General features: G+C 39.5%; 1 protein-coding gene across 1 annotated transcript in view; it reads right to left on the reverse strand.

Moving 5' to 3' along the window:
* The window catches only part of ADGRV1 (adhesion G protein-coupled receptor V1), a 560,219-nt gene that overhangs the window by 50,459 nt on the left and 493,592 nt on the right, over nucleotides 1-16,168 (reverse strand). Inside the window, exon 88 of the mRNA XM_082458333.1 lies at nucleotides 12,881-13,002. Within this exon, the coding sequence (XP_082314459.1) occupies nucleotides 12,881-13,002 (122 nt within the window). The remainder of the gene's footprint in view (nucleotides 1-12,880; nucleotides 13,003-16,168) is intronic.

The raw sequence follows: 16,168 nt of genomic DNA on the forward strand, positions 1-16,168 counted from the left end.
TCAAGCTAACGAGAATGTTATTTAAATATTTGCAGAGGAAAACAGTGACATGGAATTGATTTATTCTGAAGGATGAAGATAGAACTTCCTGGATCCATCTATCTAAAAGGATTTTTTTAAAAATTTCAGTTTATATTTGAATTCATGCCATTAAAACTTTTTTCAGTAGGATTTTAGTTGGCATTTTTTAAAATCCATATTCTGAGAAGGCAGACCTGTTTCCTAGAGCAGTAACCTTTCAAAATATGCACCTTTAGCTGCTCCTCTGTATTGACTGTCTGTTTGTCTTATTGGTGTATTTTAGTTTTGTGAAAAAGGTATGAGGTTATTCTATAGCCAGAATATCCTTTTTGAATCTCAGTCTTCAACTGATAGATTATAAATTCTAAGACCTTACTCAGTTTTTATTTTTCAAAATACTATATATATATATATATAAAATATATATTATATATAAAATATATATATTATATATATGTTTTGGCGATATAGAAGACATCAAGTACACCTCATCAGTTGACCTTAAGCAGTTGCATGTATAGGCTTCCTCATCAGTGTTCCCAGGAGCACCAGCCCAGTGCATATGTTTTAAGAGGTATCCACTGGATATCTGATGAATTGCAGTGACTCTAAATATCTTCATTTATTAATGTGCATTCTGTTTATGTTAAACATTTATTAGCTATTTGTTGAAATAAATTTGAGACTTTTGTTTCTGGCTCTGATAGAGTTTAAATCAGATTAATTCTAATTGATTACAATTCTACAAGCTGGAGAATATACTTTCAGATACACATACACAATAACAAAACAACAACAAATATAGTAACAAAACAGCAGAGGGAAGGCATCCCAACAGCTAGTATCTGACGGACCAAGATCCTAGAGAGAAGCAAAACCCATTGAGTGGGGAGCCCTATATTCACTGCTTTTTTTTTTTTTCCTTCAGGGAGTTTTCCAATTCAAAGTGAGATGCCCAGAGGCTGAACAGAAAGTTGTAGCTGGGACTTGCAGCAATCTGACAAGGTTGGGGAGACAAAAAATAGAGTTCAAATCTACTAAAGCAACCAGGACTTGAGGGGCCAAGGCTCCAAAGAGAAAGGGAACGGTAAAGGCATTTGCCACTTCTGATGCTGCCTGTGTGAGGCTGAAAGGCTAAGAAACTAAGCAGAAAGCAGCTGCTCAGAGGCTCAAAAGCTAAGCGGAGAATTCAGCCGGTTCACAGTACCAGGGAATGAAACAATGGAGTCCAGAGACTGCGAGGAAGAGGAGTTCCAGGAAACACGATAGGCTTTCAGCTGAGTCACCTGAACAAACTTTTAGTTTGCCCCAAGACGGGGGGCAAACCATAACTAGAGTAACCATTGCAATGCCTGAAACCCAGTTTCTGCTGGACCAAAGAGGTGATCAGCCCCTATTCTCTTTTGGCTTCCAAAAGAAAATTAAATCCTCTTCAGAGAAAGAAATTTGAACTTGTTTTTATACGGGAGTTGCACACTGACTGCCCCCTATGAGAATTGACCTGCCAAAGCTTTTGTTTGGCCCACACAATGTTTGCTTTTCTCATCTGCATGCTTTGGGGAGGAGGCTCTACTGTCTGGTTCTTCTACAGTCCCCACCAATCCCTGCAGTCTCACAATAAACCTATTTTGCCCCCATAAGTTACTTACCTGAAACTGAAGGCATGTGCTACACACTTAAAAGCAGATGAGTGAAGACAACAATCTATGTTGTAAGCCAAGCACTGTGAGTGTAATCGCAAGGGACTGCATGAGGGGAATACCTAAGAGGGGATGAGACCATTCAGGGGGAGAACCAGTGGCTGAAGAGAGGATTTAAAGACTGAGCTCCTGTGTTTCCATACAAATTGTGACATTTTTTGTTCTAGTTCTGTGGAAAATGCCAGTGGTAGTTTGATAGGGATTGCATTGAATCTGTAGATTGCTTTGGGTAGTAGAGTCATTTTCACAATGTTGATTCTTCCCAAATAGCCAAAGCAATCTTGAGAACGAAAAATGGAGCTGGAGGAATCAGGCTCCCTGCATTCAGACTATACTACAAAGCTACAGTAATCAAGACAGTATGGTACTGGCACAAAAACAGAAATATAGATCAGAGGAACAGGATAGAAAGCCAGGGATAAACCCACGCACATATGGTCACCTTATCTTTGATAAAGGAGGCAAGCATATACAGTGGAGAAAAGACAGCCTCTTCAATAAGCAGTGCTGGGAAAACTGGACAGGTACATGTAAAAGTATGAAATTAGAACACTCCCTAACACCATACACAAAAATAAACTCAAAATGGATTAAAGACCTAAATGTAAGGCCAGACACTATCAAACTCTTAGAGGAAAACAGACGCAGAACACTCTATGACATAAATTACAGCAAGATCCTTTTTGACCCACCTCCTAGAGAAATGGAAATAAAAACAAAAATAAACAAATGGGACCTAATGAAACTTAAAAGCTTTTGCACAGCAAAGGAAACCATAAACAAGACCAAAAGACAACCCTCAGAATGGGAGAAAATATTTGCAAATGAAGCAACTGACAAAGGATTAATCTCCAAGATTTACAAGCAGCTCATGCAGCTCAGTAACAAAAAAAACAAACAACCCAATCCAAAAATGGGCAGAAAACCTAAACAGACATTTCTCCAAAGAAGATATACAGATTGCCAACAAACACATGAAAGAATGCTCAACATCATTAATCATTAGAGAAATGCAAATCAAAACTACAATGAGATATCATCTCACACTGGTCAGAATGGCCATCATCAAAAAATCTACAAACAATAAATGCTGGAGAGGGTGTGGAGAAAAGGGAACACTCTTGCACTGTTGGTAGAAATGTAAATTGATACAGCCACTATGGAGAACAGTATGGAGGTTCCTTAAAAAACTAAAAATAGAACTACCATACGACCCAGCAATCCCACTACTGGGCATATACCCTGAGAAAACCATGATTCAAAAAGAGTCATGTACCAAAATGTTCATTGCAGCTCTATTTACAATAGCCAGGACATGGAAGCAACCTAAGTGTCCATCATTGGATGAATGGATAAAGATGTGGCACATATATACAATGGAATATTACTCAGCCATAAAAAGGAACGAAATTGAGTTATTTGTAGTGAGGTGGATGGAGTTAGAGTCTGTCATACAGAGTGAAGTAAGTCAGAAAGAGAAAAACAAATACCGTATGCTAACACATATATATGGAATCTAAGGAAAAAAAAAAAGGTCATGAAGAACCTAGTGGTAAGACGGGAATAAAGACACAGACCTACTAGAGAATGGACTTGAGGATATGGGGAGGGGGAAGGGTAAGCTGTGACAAAGTGAAAGAGTAGCATGGACATATATACACTACCAAGCGTAAAATAGCTAGCTAGTGGGAAGCAACCGCATAGCACAGGGAGATCAGCTCGGTGCTTTGTGACCACCTAGAGGGGTGGGAGAGGGAGGGTGGGAGGGAAGGAGATGCAAGAGGGAAGAGATATGGGAACATATGTATATGTGTAACTGATTTGCTTTGTTATAAAGCAGAAACTAACACACCATTGTAAAGCAATTATACTCCAATAAAGATGTTAAAAAAAAAATAAATAAAGACTGAGCTCCCACAGACATAGAGAACAGGCTCGTGGTTGTCAAGGGGAAGGGGGAGAGGGGGAGGGATGGAGTGGGAGTTTGGGGTTAGCAGATGAAAAATAGTATATATTGAATGGATAAACAACAAGGTCCTATGGTGTAGCACAGGGAGCTATATTCAATATCCTATGATAAACCACAATGGAAAAGAATATTTTAAAAAAAAGAATGTATATATGTATAACTGAATCACTTTGCTATACAGCAGAAATTAACACAATACTGTAAATCAACTATGCTTCAATAAAAAAAAAAAGACTGAGCTTACAAACTTCCTCTCTTTGGCCTCTCATTTACCTTCATGTAGCTTCTGACAAACATTTCTTTTGTCCATTTATTCATTTATAGAACTTTGTATTTGTAAAACATTATGTAGTTTACCAATTATATTTTATACATATATTTTTATATAATACTTAGGACAAAACTGAGAGCAAGAATTAGCATCTCTCTCTGGAAAGTAGATAACTAAAACTCAGAAATGTCAAGTCATTTGGTAGAATAGAGGTTGCATGATACTTAATTGTATGCTTCTTCTACTATACCTAACAGCTCAATATTAAAGAATGTTATCATAAAATATGCATATAAATGTATTTACAAAAAAATGTATTCTCCCCACCCCAACGTCTGAGTAATACATGAGATAAAAACAAAATTTTAGACCCTGGAAAAATTATAAATTAACACCAAGGCAAAGAATCTGAATGACTGGGTAAAAACTGGCTCAAACGTTAACTGCTTTATTCTCCCAAAACTGTTTTAACAAGTGGAGGTATGTGTCTCACTCTAATTCTTGTAGGTTTGATAATTCAGAATCAGAGCATGCTAAATCCTTTCACAGGTAAAGTAAAGGCTCACAAAGCCCAAGAAGCCATGTTACACGGTTAAAATGCAAAAAATGCAGTCATAGAGGGCACAGGAAAAAACTTTGAAATGGAAAAACCACTGAGTAAGAAACTAACATAGGATTAGGGCAGGAGAAATGGGGTACCTGTTTTGCAAGGATGCAGCCAGGTGTCAAAAGGTAGTCTATTCAATCCCATCATTTCTAAACCTGTATTTGTAGAAGACATTCACTGGCAGATCAGATCCTGACACTTGTATTTAGAGAACCCAGCACAAACAAAGGTAAAAATCCTGCACTCTGTCTTAAGAGCCCAGCTTGGCCAATCAACAGGTTAATGAGAAGGTAATGCTATCATTCATTGTCAAATGGAGTAAGAAGTTTATTACATGAAAACTCAAAGATATTTCACCAGCCCAGATGCTATTGAACACTGAACAGAGTTGCACGACCTAATCAAGACAATTTAAATACATCTACTTGTCTTAGCTTCTGTATATTTATTTGTAAAGTTACAGAAATGTTCTGAGACGTTCTGAAGAGCACACGAGGCATTCATTAGTTTCTGAATTTCACTCTACAAAACAAGTGTAGTAATTTTTTTCCACTGAACTTGACATGGTTCTGGGACAAATCAATGATAGAATCCCAACCTCCTCTGGCTTCTACATGTTTATTCCAGGGTTTTCTGGGAACACTGCTTTTCCACTCTTCATGAATAGTTCATGTGCTAGTCTCCGATGGAAACAAAGTGACATTTCTTATTACTGCTGGCTGTTGGAAAGCAATCGCAAAGGGAGTGCCTTGAAACAATTAGTCCTCTGTAACTGATTATTTAACAATGTGTATTTCCCAAGAGCTGTTTATCCTCAAAAGGAAGCAGCCAAGACTAAATGTAGGTATCTATGTAGACACCTGCACTGAAGCCCTCTGGATGCTAAATGGGGATTCTCACAGAAGAAAATTAATGGAGGATTATTTTCTTTTCTATTCCATTTGCAATGAACCCTGTACCTTTTCGTGAGCAAGGAAACATATTCCATTTCTCACGATACCTCAAGGACTATTTTTATTGGGAAAATCTCTTCATGAAAGATGGCTTTCGTTTTAAAGCTGAAATTCAACATAGAACAACAAGAGATACATGGAAAGCAAGGAAGGAAAAGAGGAACGAAGGTAGAAAGAGAGGGAAGGAAGAAGGGAGAGAAAGAAAGAAGGAGGATAAAGAAAAGAAACACTATTTTTTAGTAGAAGAAAAATGCTTTATGTGTTCAAGGCACTCTAGTGGCCCCTAAAAAACAATAATTTTTTAAAATGTAGGAGAAACTGTTCCCACCTTTAAGTCACTTATTTCCCTAGCGATTTAGCTGTTAAAGATGCGGGGCTAGGAATGAAAATGATTTTAACTAGCTGACCTTAAATTTGAATACAGGCTATATATTTTTAGCTACAAATTCCATGTTGTAACTCCCTTCTCTGAAATAGGGAATGATTCAAAAACTGCCAGGGAACATCTCGAGACCAGATGCTCGCATAAACTAAGAAGTACAAGTCAGTTACAGGGAGACAGTCAAATAAGATTCTGAAGAATGTGGTCTCATAACTCACATACTGAGAAATGTCATATCCCCATACTATGTAAAGTTCCGCTCCCTTGCCAACTTATGCATTGCAAGAAGAATGCATTTCAGCTTTTGGAAAGGTTCTTCTCTGTATATGAATCTTCTCCAGAACTTATTTTTCAGCGTCTCCAAGAAGCTCATGCCTCTTTACTGCCGGCTACCCTCATTATCTGACCTGGGATTCCCTACATGTAAGAAGATTGTCAGTCAGTGAAATTTTGACATAGTCAATGTGAGACCACTAGAGAAACCTCAAATAAATGCTGTATGTAAGTCTGAAGCTGTGTGGTTAGGTTAAAAATAGAAAAGTATTTTAGAACATAGTTAAGCTAGGAGTGATGCACAAAATGTTTAGAGTGTGGCATAGGCACTGACCCATCAGACTGCAGGTCTAGTGCTGGAGCAGGGTCCTGGCGCTCCCTGTCTAGCCAAGCATTAGCCTTTTAGCTGCTAGAGGTCTGTGGTGCTTCTAGCTTAAATAGCTAGAAGTCTGGGACACTTGCAAAGGGTTTATAAATTTATTTATTTATTTATTTTTGGCTGTGTTGGGTCTTCGTTTCTGTGCGAGGGCTTTCTCCAGTTGCGGCGAGCGGGGAGGCCACTCTTCATTGCAGTGCGCGGGCCTCTCACTATTCTTGCAGGGGGTTTAGACAGTAGCTATTTCAATATTATGATGACTGATAGGGTTCTACTAGTGACTACCAGCTGAGTATCGAACTTAGTGATTATTTTCTTTAATTGTTACACAAATGTGGATATACCTTGAACGAAACATTTTAAGAAAGTTGTCATCTGTAAGTTTTAGCATAAATCTACTTAGAAACGACAAACTCAACTTTTTTTAAAAAAAATAGAGGTTATTGAGTTAATGGATGAGAAAATTAAGAAAAATAATGTAGTCCCTTATGACTTTCCTGTGGACAATATAGAGACATTTGGTTATATGATGGATCCCAAGGATATTCATAATAAACCTATGTCACATTGATTAAGTTTCCTAGTAGTCTGACAATAGCTGTCCTTCGCCTTGTCCAAACTTACATCAGTGAACAAGAAAATTTAGAAAATATATATAATGGACATCTGTTACTTTGGTCTGCCTAGCACTGTTACCATTCTATTGGTAAGAGATTCTTTTCTTCTGGTGGGAATTCCATTCCATGTGGTTTTTGTGAGATCAACTCATCTTTCCACTGTTAGCGTCTGCTCATGACCCAGGCCTGGCCAGAGTACCCGTCACCCTATGACTGGTTTCTGGATAATCAGTGATTCAAAGTGAGGGTAATTTAAGTCCTTCACAGGATTTTCCCTGCTGGGGCTGGAAAGCCGGTAGGAATTAAGACTGGGGGTGGCTACCATGCTCAGCGCACTCAGAAAGCCCATTTAGCAAAAATCAAGATAGAGCCCCGAGGCCTTTGGGATTTGGGATTGCTAAGCAATTATGTACAGAACTACTTTTTTCTTTTTGGAAATTTTGGAGTCCCTCTTTTGATACAAAAGAAAGCACAATGAAAATCAGGATTTGTTCACCTCACATCCACACATCAAGCACATCATGGGGAAGTGGAAAAAAAGCAGATACCATAAACACGCTGACATGCTAGCGAGCAACTCCTAGAATTAAAAAAAAAAAAAAACCCCAGGGAATAAACTCAGAGGACATTTCCCCCTTTATTCTCTATGTTCTGCTTATTCTTGATACTCAACAGTTTAAATTTTTTTAAACAATCAAGAAGATGTAAATAACATGCCTAAATCAATAAAAATTTGAATTAAAGTTCTGTTCTTGGGGAAAAAATGTCTTAGAGTTCAAGGAAGAAGCAATAAAAATAACAGTAGACATATTTAGAATGATAACTTTTTTTACATCACTTTTGCATTTGCATCCATCATGCTTTAGAAAGTATTTCATATACATTTTCTTAAAATGCTCAAACATATTAAAAGTTTGGTAGCTCAACCCTGAATCTTCAGAAAGTGATCAAGAAATTTCTGATAATATTTCAAATGATCAAGATTTTCTTTTTTAAATTGTAGCCAATAATAAATATCAAATAGCAGAATATTATAAAAATATAACTTTCATCTGTCAGTTTCACAGCACCTATGGCATAATAATAATCTGGATTAAAAAGTGAGGCAGTAATCACCTCTGAGCAAAATATAAAAGCCACGCGTAAGATATATAGTACACGTTTCCGGTCACAGGTGTTGGCAAAAGCCAATAAGAAAATACAAAAGTCACGGACTCCCCTGGTGGTCCAGCGGGTAAGACTCCGTGTTCCCAATGCAGGGGGCCTGGGTTCGATCCCTGGTTGGGGAACTAGATCCTGCATGCATGCGGCAACTAAGAGTTTGCATGCCGCAACTAAGAGTCCACATGCCACAACTAAGAGTCCTCATGCCGCAACTAAAAGATCCCGCATGCTGCAACTAAAGATCCCGCATACCACAACTAAGACCCAGAGCAGCCTAAATAAATTAATTAATTAATTTTAAAAAAGCATGGAATCATGGAAATGCCCAAGTTGAAGACGTGAAGTAGTTTATAAATTAAATGAACTTTAATAAACCCTAGAGAAACCATATTTTCCAAGTGTTTCTTAACAGGCATTCCTTTTAGGACTGACTCACTGAGCACTGGTGCTAGGAATGTGCCAGTACACCAGATACCAGGCAACAGTGATACAAACAGTCATTGCTTCAACGGTGCCGCATAGATGGAATTAAGCTCAGTAAAGATGAGTTTGAAATATTTTTAGTTTTTACTTATACTTAGCTTGTTTTCAGTTCCTCAAAGAAAGAGATCATAACAATTCCTTTTTCATCTTCCTGTGAAATATAGTTTAATCCTCAACAATCCTCCTTTATTACCAAACCTCTAACCTCCATAAGAGCTCAATAAACCTTTCTCTTGTGTGTGGTTTGATAGGTTACAATGGCTGCCATTTCAATCGTAAGGCTTAATTTATTTAATTACTGCTGAATTACAATTACAGATTTCAGGTGTCCAACCCGAATCCCACCAATTTCTCTCTAAGCAGTCATTTCTTTACCATCTTCCAACCCACCATAATTTATTATTTGCTTTCTGCCTAGAAACTGCTACTTACCTTTTACTATTTTTACCACAAGGTTTTAATCCATTCCTCTCAACAAATGTCCTTGCTTTTTGCCTTTCAGATAAGAGAGAGCATTACATACAAACCCCAACTTTCCAGACTTTCAGCTCCAGAATAGTTTTTCGTGTACTCCTATCCTTCCTTCTTTCCTGAGCCTCAGTGAAAGAAACATGTCTAACTCCTCCCTCAGACAGGCCATCTGTCTCTTCTGTTTTCCTGCCCTGTCCATGATCTTGCCAAGGCAATGAGCCTTTCCTCCAGTTGTCAGTTTCTTCTTCTCTGTTGGTTCTTTTCACAAGGAAAGAAAACCAAACCCCCAAATTTCCTTTGAAACAACCAACCAACCTTCCTTCCTAAGCTATTGCTTTCTCCATTAAACTTCTTGAATAAAACAAACAAAAAAAACTGTTCTTTAAGTGTGAGTTACTGTACAATTGCTTTACATTCATTATGCCATTTAATTAAATCACACTGTAATCCTAAATGGTATTTATTCCCGTTTCACAGATGAAGAAAGTAGAACTGGGTAAACATCTGTGACTCAGCTGAAGTCAACCAGATAGTAGGCTGGTGGAGTTACGATCACACTTACTTTAACCAATGGTTCTCAAGCTGTGGTCTCTAGAGCAGCTGCATCAGCATCTCCTGGAACTTGCTAGAAATGCAAATTCTCAGGTCCCACCCTGATCTACTGTATCAGAAGCTCTGGGTGTGGGACCTACAATCTGTGTTTTAACAAGCCCTTCACGAGATTCTGATGACACTACAGTTTGGGGACCAGGGCACTAGACCACAATGCCCTTCTGTTCTCATCCTATTTAACTTCTCTGCTACACTTGACAGAGTTAGGTGTTTTCTTTTGACGCCTTCTTTTCTACCAGAAACTCCACACCACTATATCTTGATTCTCTTTCACTAACAATCTCTTTCACTAGCCTTCTTGCTAAAACATTGGTTAGCTTTACCAATGTCTCCCAAATCTCACGAACTCACCAACTTTGCTGCATGTTCCCTAGGACCCTCTCTTGATGTAACCTCCATGTTGACCAAAGGAGTCAGTGCCCAGCCATTCACCGCAGCCAGCATCTCTAGGTGACGTTGCTCTCTTGCACCCTACGTTCCTACATTTAATTGGCTAACCAAATTTCGTCAATATTTATCTCTAGAATATTCTCAAACCTGTCACCTATCTCTATTCCCAGGTGCACTCCCAAACATTATAGGCTGGAATATGATAACAGCCTTCCTGCCTGGAGCTGCTCTTCTTTTCAATACCCTCCTAAACATTTCCAGTTATCCTTCTAAAAAGTAGGTATAAGCATGTCATTCCCATTCAAAATTTAAAAATTAAAAGAAAAAAACCTAAGAAAATTTAAAAAACTAATCAGAATAAAACAAACAAAACACCCAACTTTTATGGCTTCCCTTTACCTAATGGGTGAAGTTTAACATCCCATTCTGAGCATGGTAACATGGCGATTAAGCCAACCTAGCCTTCTGTCTCCTCTCCCACCACTAACTGCAAAACCTTTCTTCTTCCCCCAAACCTTTGCTGAATGTAGGCAAGATTAATCACGTTTCTTTTTTGCAGCCTAGGCTAACACTGTATTCTCTGCCTGAAATACCCATCTCTAACTATCTACTCATCACTTATTTAATAAACATTAAATATGACACAAACTCAGGGGCAGGTAAAATGAACAAATTGAATATATCAAGTATAATGAGGTAACATGACCCATCTAAAGAGGGCAGCAACTACTCAAGACTTGAAAATTGCTGCCATGCAAATACTGCCATTAGAGAAAAGCCAGACATTCAGGTTTTCATGTGAAATTTCTCAATTTAAAAATTGAGCAAATATTTATTTTTCACATCTTTATTGGAATATAAATGCTTTACAATGGTGTGTTAGTTTCTGCTGTATAACAAAGTAAATCAGCTATACGTATACATATATCCCCATATCTCCTCTCCCTTGAGCATCCTTCCCACCCTCCCTATCCCACCCCTCTAGGTGGTCACAAAGCATCAAGTTGATCTCCCTGCGCTATGCAGCAGCTTCCCACTAGCCATCCATTTTACATTTGGTAGTGTATATATGTCAGTGCTACTCTCTCACTTCGTCCCAGCTTCCCCTTCCCCTCATCCCCGGTGCCCTCATGTCTGTTCTCTACATCTGCGTCTTTATTCCTGCCCTGCCACTAGGTTCATCAGTACAACTTTTTAAAATTCCATATATATGCGTTAGCATACGGTATTTGTTTTTCTCTTTCTGACTTACTTCACTCTGTATATTAAAACAATCTAAAACCCTGTTCTATGTACCAGTGTGTCCACCAAATAAAACACATCTATAGGCTGTCAGTGTGGACTGTGGTGTTAGTTCCGCTAGGCCTAGGTATTCAAAGGTGACCAAGACAGGGCCTCTGACCTGAGTGGCTCACCTTTGGTGTTCAGCTCAAACACTAGCACAGGCAGGAGTAAACAAGTCCTCTACTCTGCTCTCATAACACTTTGTTTACATGGCACCTGCCAGAGTACACCCTTACAGCTAATTGTTTGCTTACTCCCTGAATCATCAGGTCCTAGAGAAGCAGTGCTGTCATCTTCATCCTAGTAACGGCAGCACTGGCACACTGCGCTAGTAGCTGGTACTCAATTATAACTCCATTGGGAGATGTCTATATATCAACTTGTATCAACTTGATTCCAAATGTTTAAGCCACTTTGTATTTTTCCCTCCCTAAATCGATATTATGTTTTGATTAGGCACCATGCTGTTAGATATGATCTCACTAATGAATCTGTCTCCTAAAAAGCAAACCTAAATATGTTTTGAGTCATGTTTCAGTTTTATGCTATAACCCTAATATTTTTCCTACAGAGGTTTCTTGTAAGATGGTGGTCCAAACAAGGGCTGTTTACAGATATCCTTGGCAAATTCAATAAATTGTTTTAGTCTAGGACACATCTTTTCACCTTGAAAAGTAAGAAAAAATGAGTTCATTTGTTCCATTTGCTAATTTCAGGGTACAACTTTTTTTTCCATTTAACAAAAGCACTAAAAAAGTCAGCTTTAACTTTTGTTACAGTTATATAATTCCTGGTTATGCTATCCAAACATTCTCACAAAGCTAATTTAAGCTAGGCATTGCCAGACTTGGAGGACGTCAATCATTTTTCAGTGAACCAAAACACCAAGCATCAGACTCAAGAGGGAATTGCTTGACCATCATTGTTATTTTACTCTCAGTTGATCTAATTTCTAGACACAGACCCACTCCAAATATGTGCATATGCCCTAGATGGCTGCCATCTGTGAAGTTTAAAAACATCAATCCTATTGAAAAAGAAACATGTTTTTGTAGTTACTTACGTGTTGTCAAAATGAAGGAGGGTAAATATATTTTATGTCTTCCCTATTTGTATAACCAGCAGTTAGAGGTCCAGCCATATTTCAGGTGTTAAAAAATTTTAACATAATCTTTGTCATTTTATTCTAAAACTCTGCGTGATGTTTTTGTGCATACGAATTCACCTACATGTGGACACTTGATTTCTTTACGGTGAAACTCCCTGCCTCGTGTTCATGTGTGCTGTAACCAAACTGTAAGGCTTACCTGCAGACTGTTGAAAATGACAAAGAGGACCAGCATCCAGAAGTGTCTGTAAGCCATGTGCAGGCCTCCCCAAAGCCATGTCATTGAAATCAGGGCAAAGAGATATAAAACCAGTGGAATTTCTAGACACCATGAAATAAAAAGAAAAGAAAAAGAATTTTTGAACTTCAGAATACTGCATAATCATACATATACACAAAATTATTTTTAGCCACTTTCTGGAAATACTCTCTATGTCTAAGTACTCATTTTGAAAGAACAACCTTGGAAATACCAGTCTTACGACAGAGAAGGCAATGGTAACGTTGCTGAGTCCACCTTCCTTCTGTTTTGCTGGTAGGCAGGGGACTGAAGAAGGACGAGAACTGTTCCTCTCCTAGACTACCACCTGCTGGACTGTTCAGGAAGTGCCACCAACAACTGGGGAGGTGCAATCACATTTCAATCCCAGGGAAGACCAGGTATATAAATCTCCTTAAAAGAGCTCTCTACCAGAAAATGGCAGGCAGCAGTGTGCTCTCAAAATTACTGTAGTCCAGTCTGACATTTTAAAACTTAAGTGATATAACTTGTTTGTATGTAATGGAAAAGTACACATTTATCTCTTTTTCTGACTGAGTGGACACCAAACGTCACAGCTATGGTTAAGAGCAAAGATGAAGTGAAGGATTCACTACTGACAACACTAAGCTTATTCTACCCAACATTTTATTGTGCAATTTGTTGTAATATTTACCAAAACAGATTTTTTCAGGGCCAAAGGACTTCATTACCCTTTCTACTTATCTTTGATATTTGGGATTTAGAATAATAATCTTAAAGAAGGGTTATTAATATTTAAATGGCAAGCTATAGAATATTTGGAAAGTGAATCAGATCTTAGCAGCTGCACATAAACACATTTTCAAGCTGTTGAAAGACATCAGGAAGGACCACATCACTGACAACTCTCATGACAGAACTCAAAGTCCATATATACTCAACATCATCAATTAATGCCTAAAATCTACATACATTGTGGAAATCTGACCGGTTATTTACAATTTTAGCAAATTAAAAATTTTATTTTATTTTGAAACAATCTCAAACTTACAGAAGGGTTGCAAGTACAGTATGACAAGAAAGTTTTGTTTTTCCCTGAACCATCTGAAAGTTGCCAACCTGATCCCCCATCACCCTCTGAACACTGTAATGTATATTTTCTACAAAGACATTCTCCTACATTAACACAATACAACCATCAAATGAGAAAATTAACACTGATATGTTACGACTATCCTCAGATCCCACTCAAGATCTGTCAATTATTCCAGTAATTTCCATTGTAGCAGAAGAATCCAGTTGACATTTCTATAGTCTTCTTTAATCTAAAATGGCTCCTTTAACAGTATGGAGGTCTCTTAAAAAACTAAAAATAGAACTACCATACGACCCAGCAATCCCACTACTGGGCATATACCCTGAGAAAACCATAATTCAAAAAGAGTCATGTACCACAATGTTCATTGCAGCTCTATTTACAGTAGCCAGGACTTGTAAGCAACCTAAGTGTCCATCGACAGATGAATGGATAAAGATGTGGCACATATATACAATGGAATATTACTCAGCCATAAAAAGAAATGAAACTGAGTTATTTGTAGTGAGGTGGATGGACCTAGAGTCTGTCATACAGAGTGAAGTAAGTCAGAAAGTAAAAAACAAATACCATATGCTAACACATATATATGGAATGTAAAAAAAAAAAAAAAAGGTCATGAAGAACCTAGGGGCGGGGACCAGGAGAAGATGGTGGAAGAGTAAGACATGGAGATCACCTTCCTCCCCACAGATACATCAGAAATACATCTACATGTGGAACAACTCCTACAGAACACCTACTGAACGCTGGCAGAAGACCTCAGACCTCCCAAAAGGCAAGAAAATCCCCACGTCCTGGGTAGGACAAAAGAAAAAAGAAACAACAGAGACAAAAGAATAGGAACGGGACCTGCACCAGTGGGAGGGAGCTGTGAAGGAGGAAAGGTTTCCACACACTAGGAAGCCCCTTCGCGGGCAGAGACTGCGAGTGGCGGAGGGGGTAGGCTTCGGAGCCGCAGAGGAGAGCGCAGCCACAGGGGTGCGGAGGGCAAAGCGGAGAGATTCCCGCACAGAGGCTCGGCGCCGACCAGCACTCACCAGCCTGAGAGGCTTGTCTGCTCACCCGCCGGGGTGGGCGGGGCTGGGAGCTGAGGCTTGGGCTTCGGTTGGATCCCAGGGAGAGGACTGGGGTTGGCGGCATGAACACAGCCTGAAGGGGGTTAGAGCACCACAGCTAGCCTGGAGGGAGTCCGGGAAAAAGTCTGGAGCTGCCGAACGGGCAAGAGACTTTTTCGTGCCTCTTTGTTTCCTGGTGCGCGAGGAGAGGGGATTCAGAGCACCGTTTAAAGGAGCTCCAGAGATGGGCGCGAGCCGCGGCTATCAGCGCGGATCCCAGAGATGGGCATGAGACACTAAGGTTGCTGCTGCTGCCACCAAGAAGCCTGTGTGCGAGCACAGGTCACTCTCCACACCGCCCCTCCCGGGAGCCTGTGCAGCCCGCCACCGCCACGGTCCCGTGATCCAGGGGCAACTTCCCTGGGAGAACGCACAGCGCGCCTCAGTGGTGCAACGTCACGCAGGCCTCTGGAGCCGCAGGCTCGCCCCGCATCCGTACCCCTCCCTCCCGCCGGCCTGAGTGAGCCAGAGCCCCCGAAGCAGCTGCTCCTTTAGCCCCGTCCTGTGTGAGCGAAGAACAGATGCCCTCAGGCGACCTACACGCAGAGGCAGGGCCAAATCCAAAGCTGAACCCCGGGAGCTGTGCGAACAAAGAAGAGAAAGGGAAATCTCTCCCAGCAGCCTCAGAAGCAGCGGATTAAAGCTCCACAATCAACTTGATGTACCCTGCATCTGTGGAACACCTGAAGAGACAATGAATCATCCCAAATCGAGGAGGTGGACTTTGGGAGCAAGATATATTCTTTTTTCCCCTTTTCCTTTTTGTGAGTGTGTATGTGTATGCTTCTGTGTGAGATTTTGTCTGTATAGCTTTGCTTTCACCATTTGTCCTAGGATTCTGTCTGTCTGTTCTTTTAAAATTTTTTTCATAATAATTATTTTTTTAATGTTTATTTTAATAACTTTATTTTATTTTATCCTACTTTATTTTATTTTATCCTCTTTCTTTCTATTTTTTCTCCCTTTTATTCTGAGCCATGTGGATGAAAGGCTCTTGGTGCTCCACCCAGGCGTCAGGGCTGTGCCTCTGAG

Source organism: Balaenoptera physalus, assembly GCF_965194825.1.
Source record: "Balaenoptera physalus genome assembly, chromosome: 3".
NCBI lineage: Eukaryota > Metazoa > Chordata > Mammalia > Artiodactyla > Balaenopteridae > Balaenoptera > Balaenoptera physalus.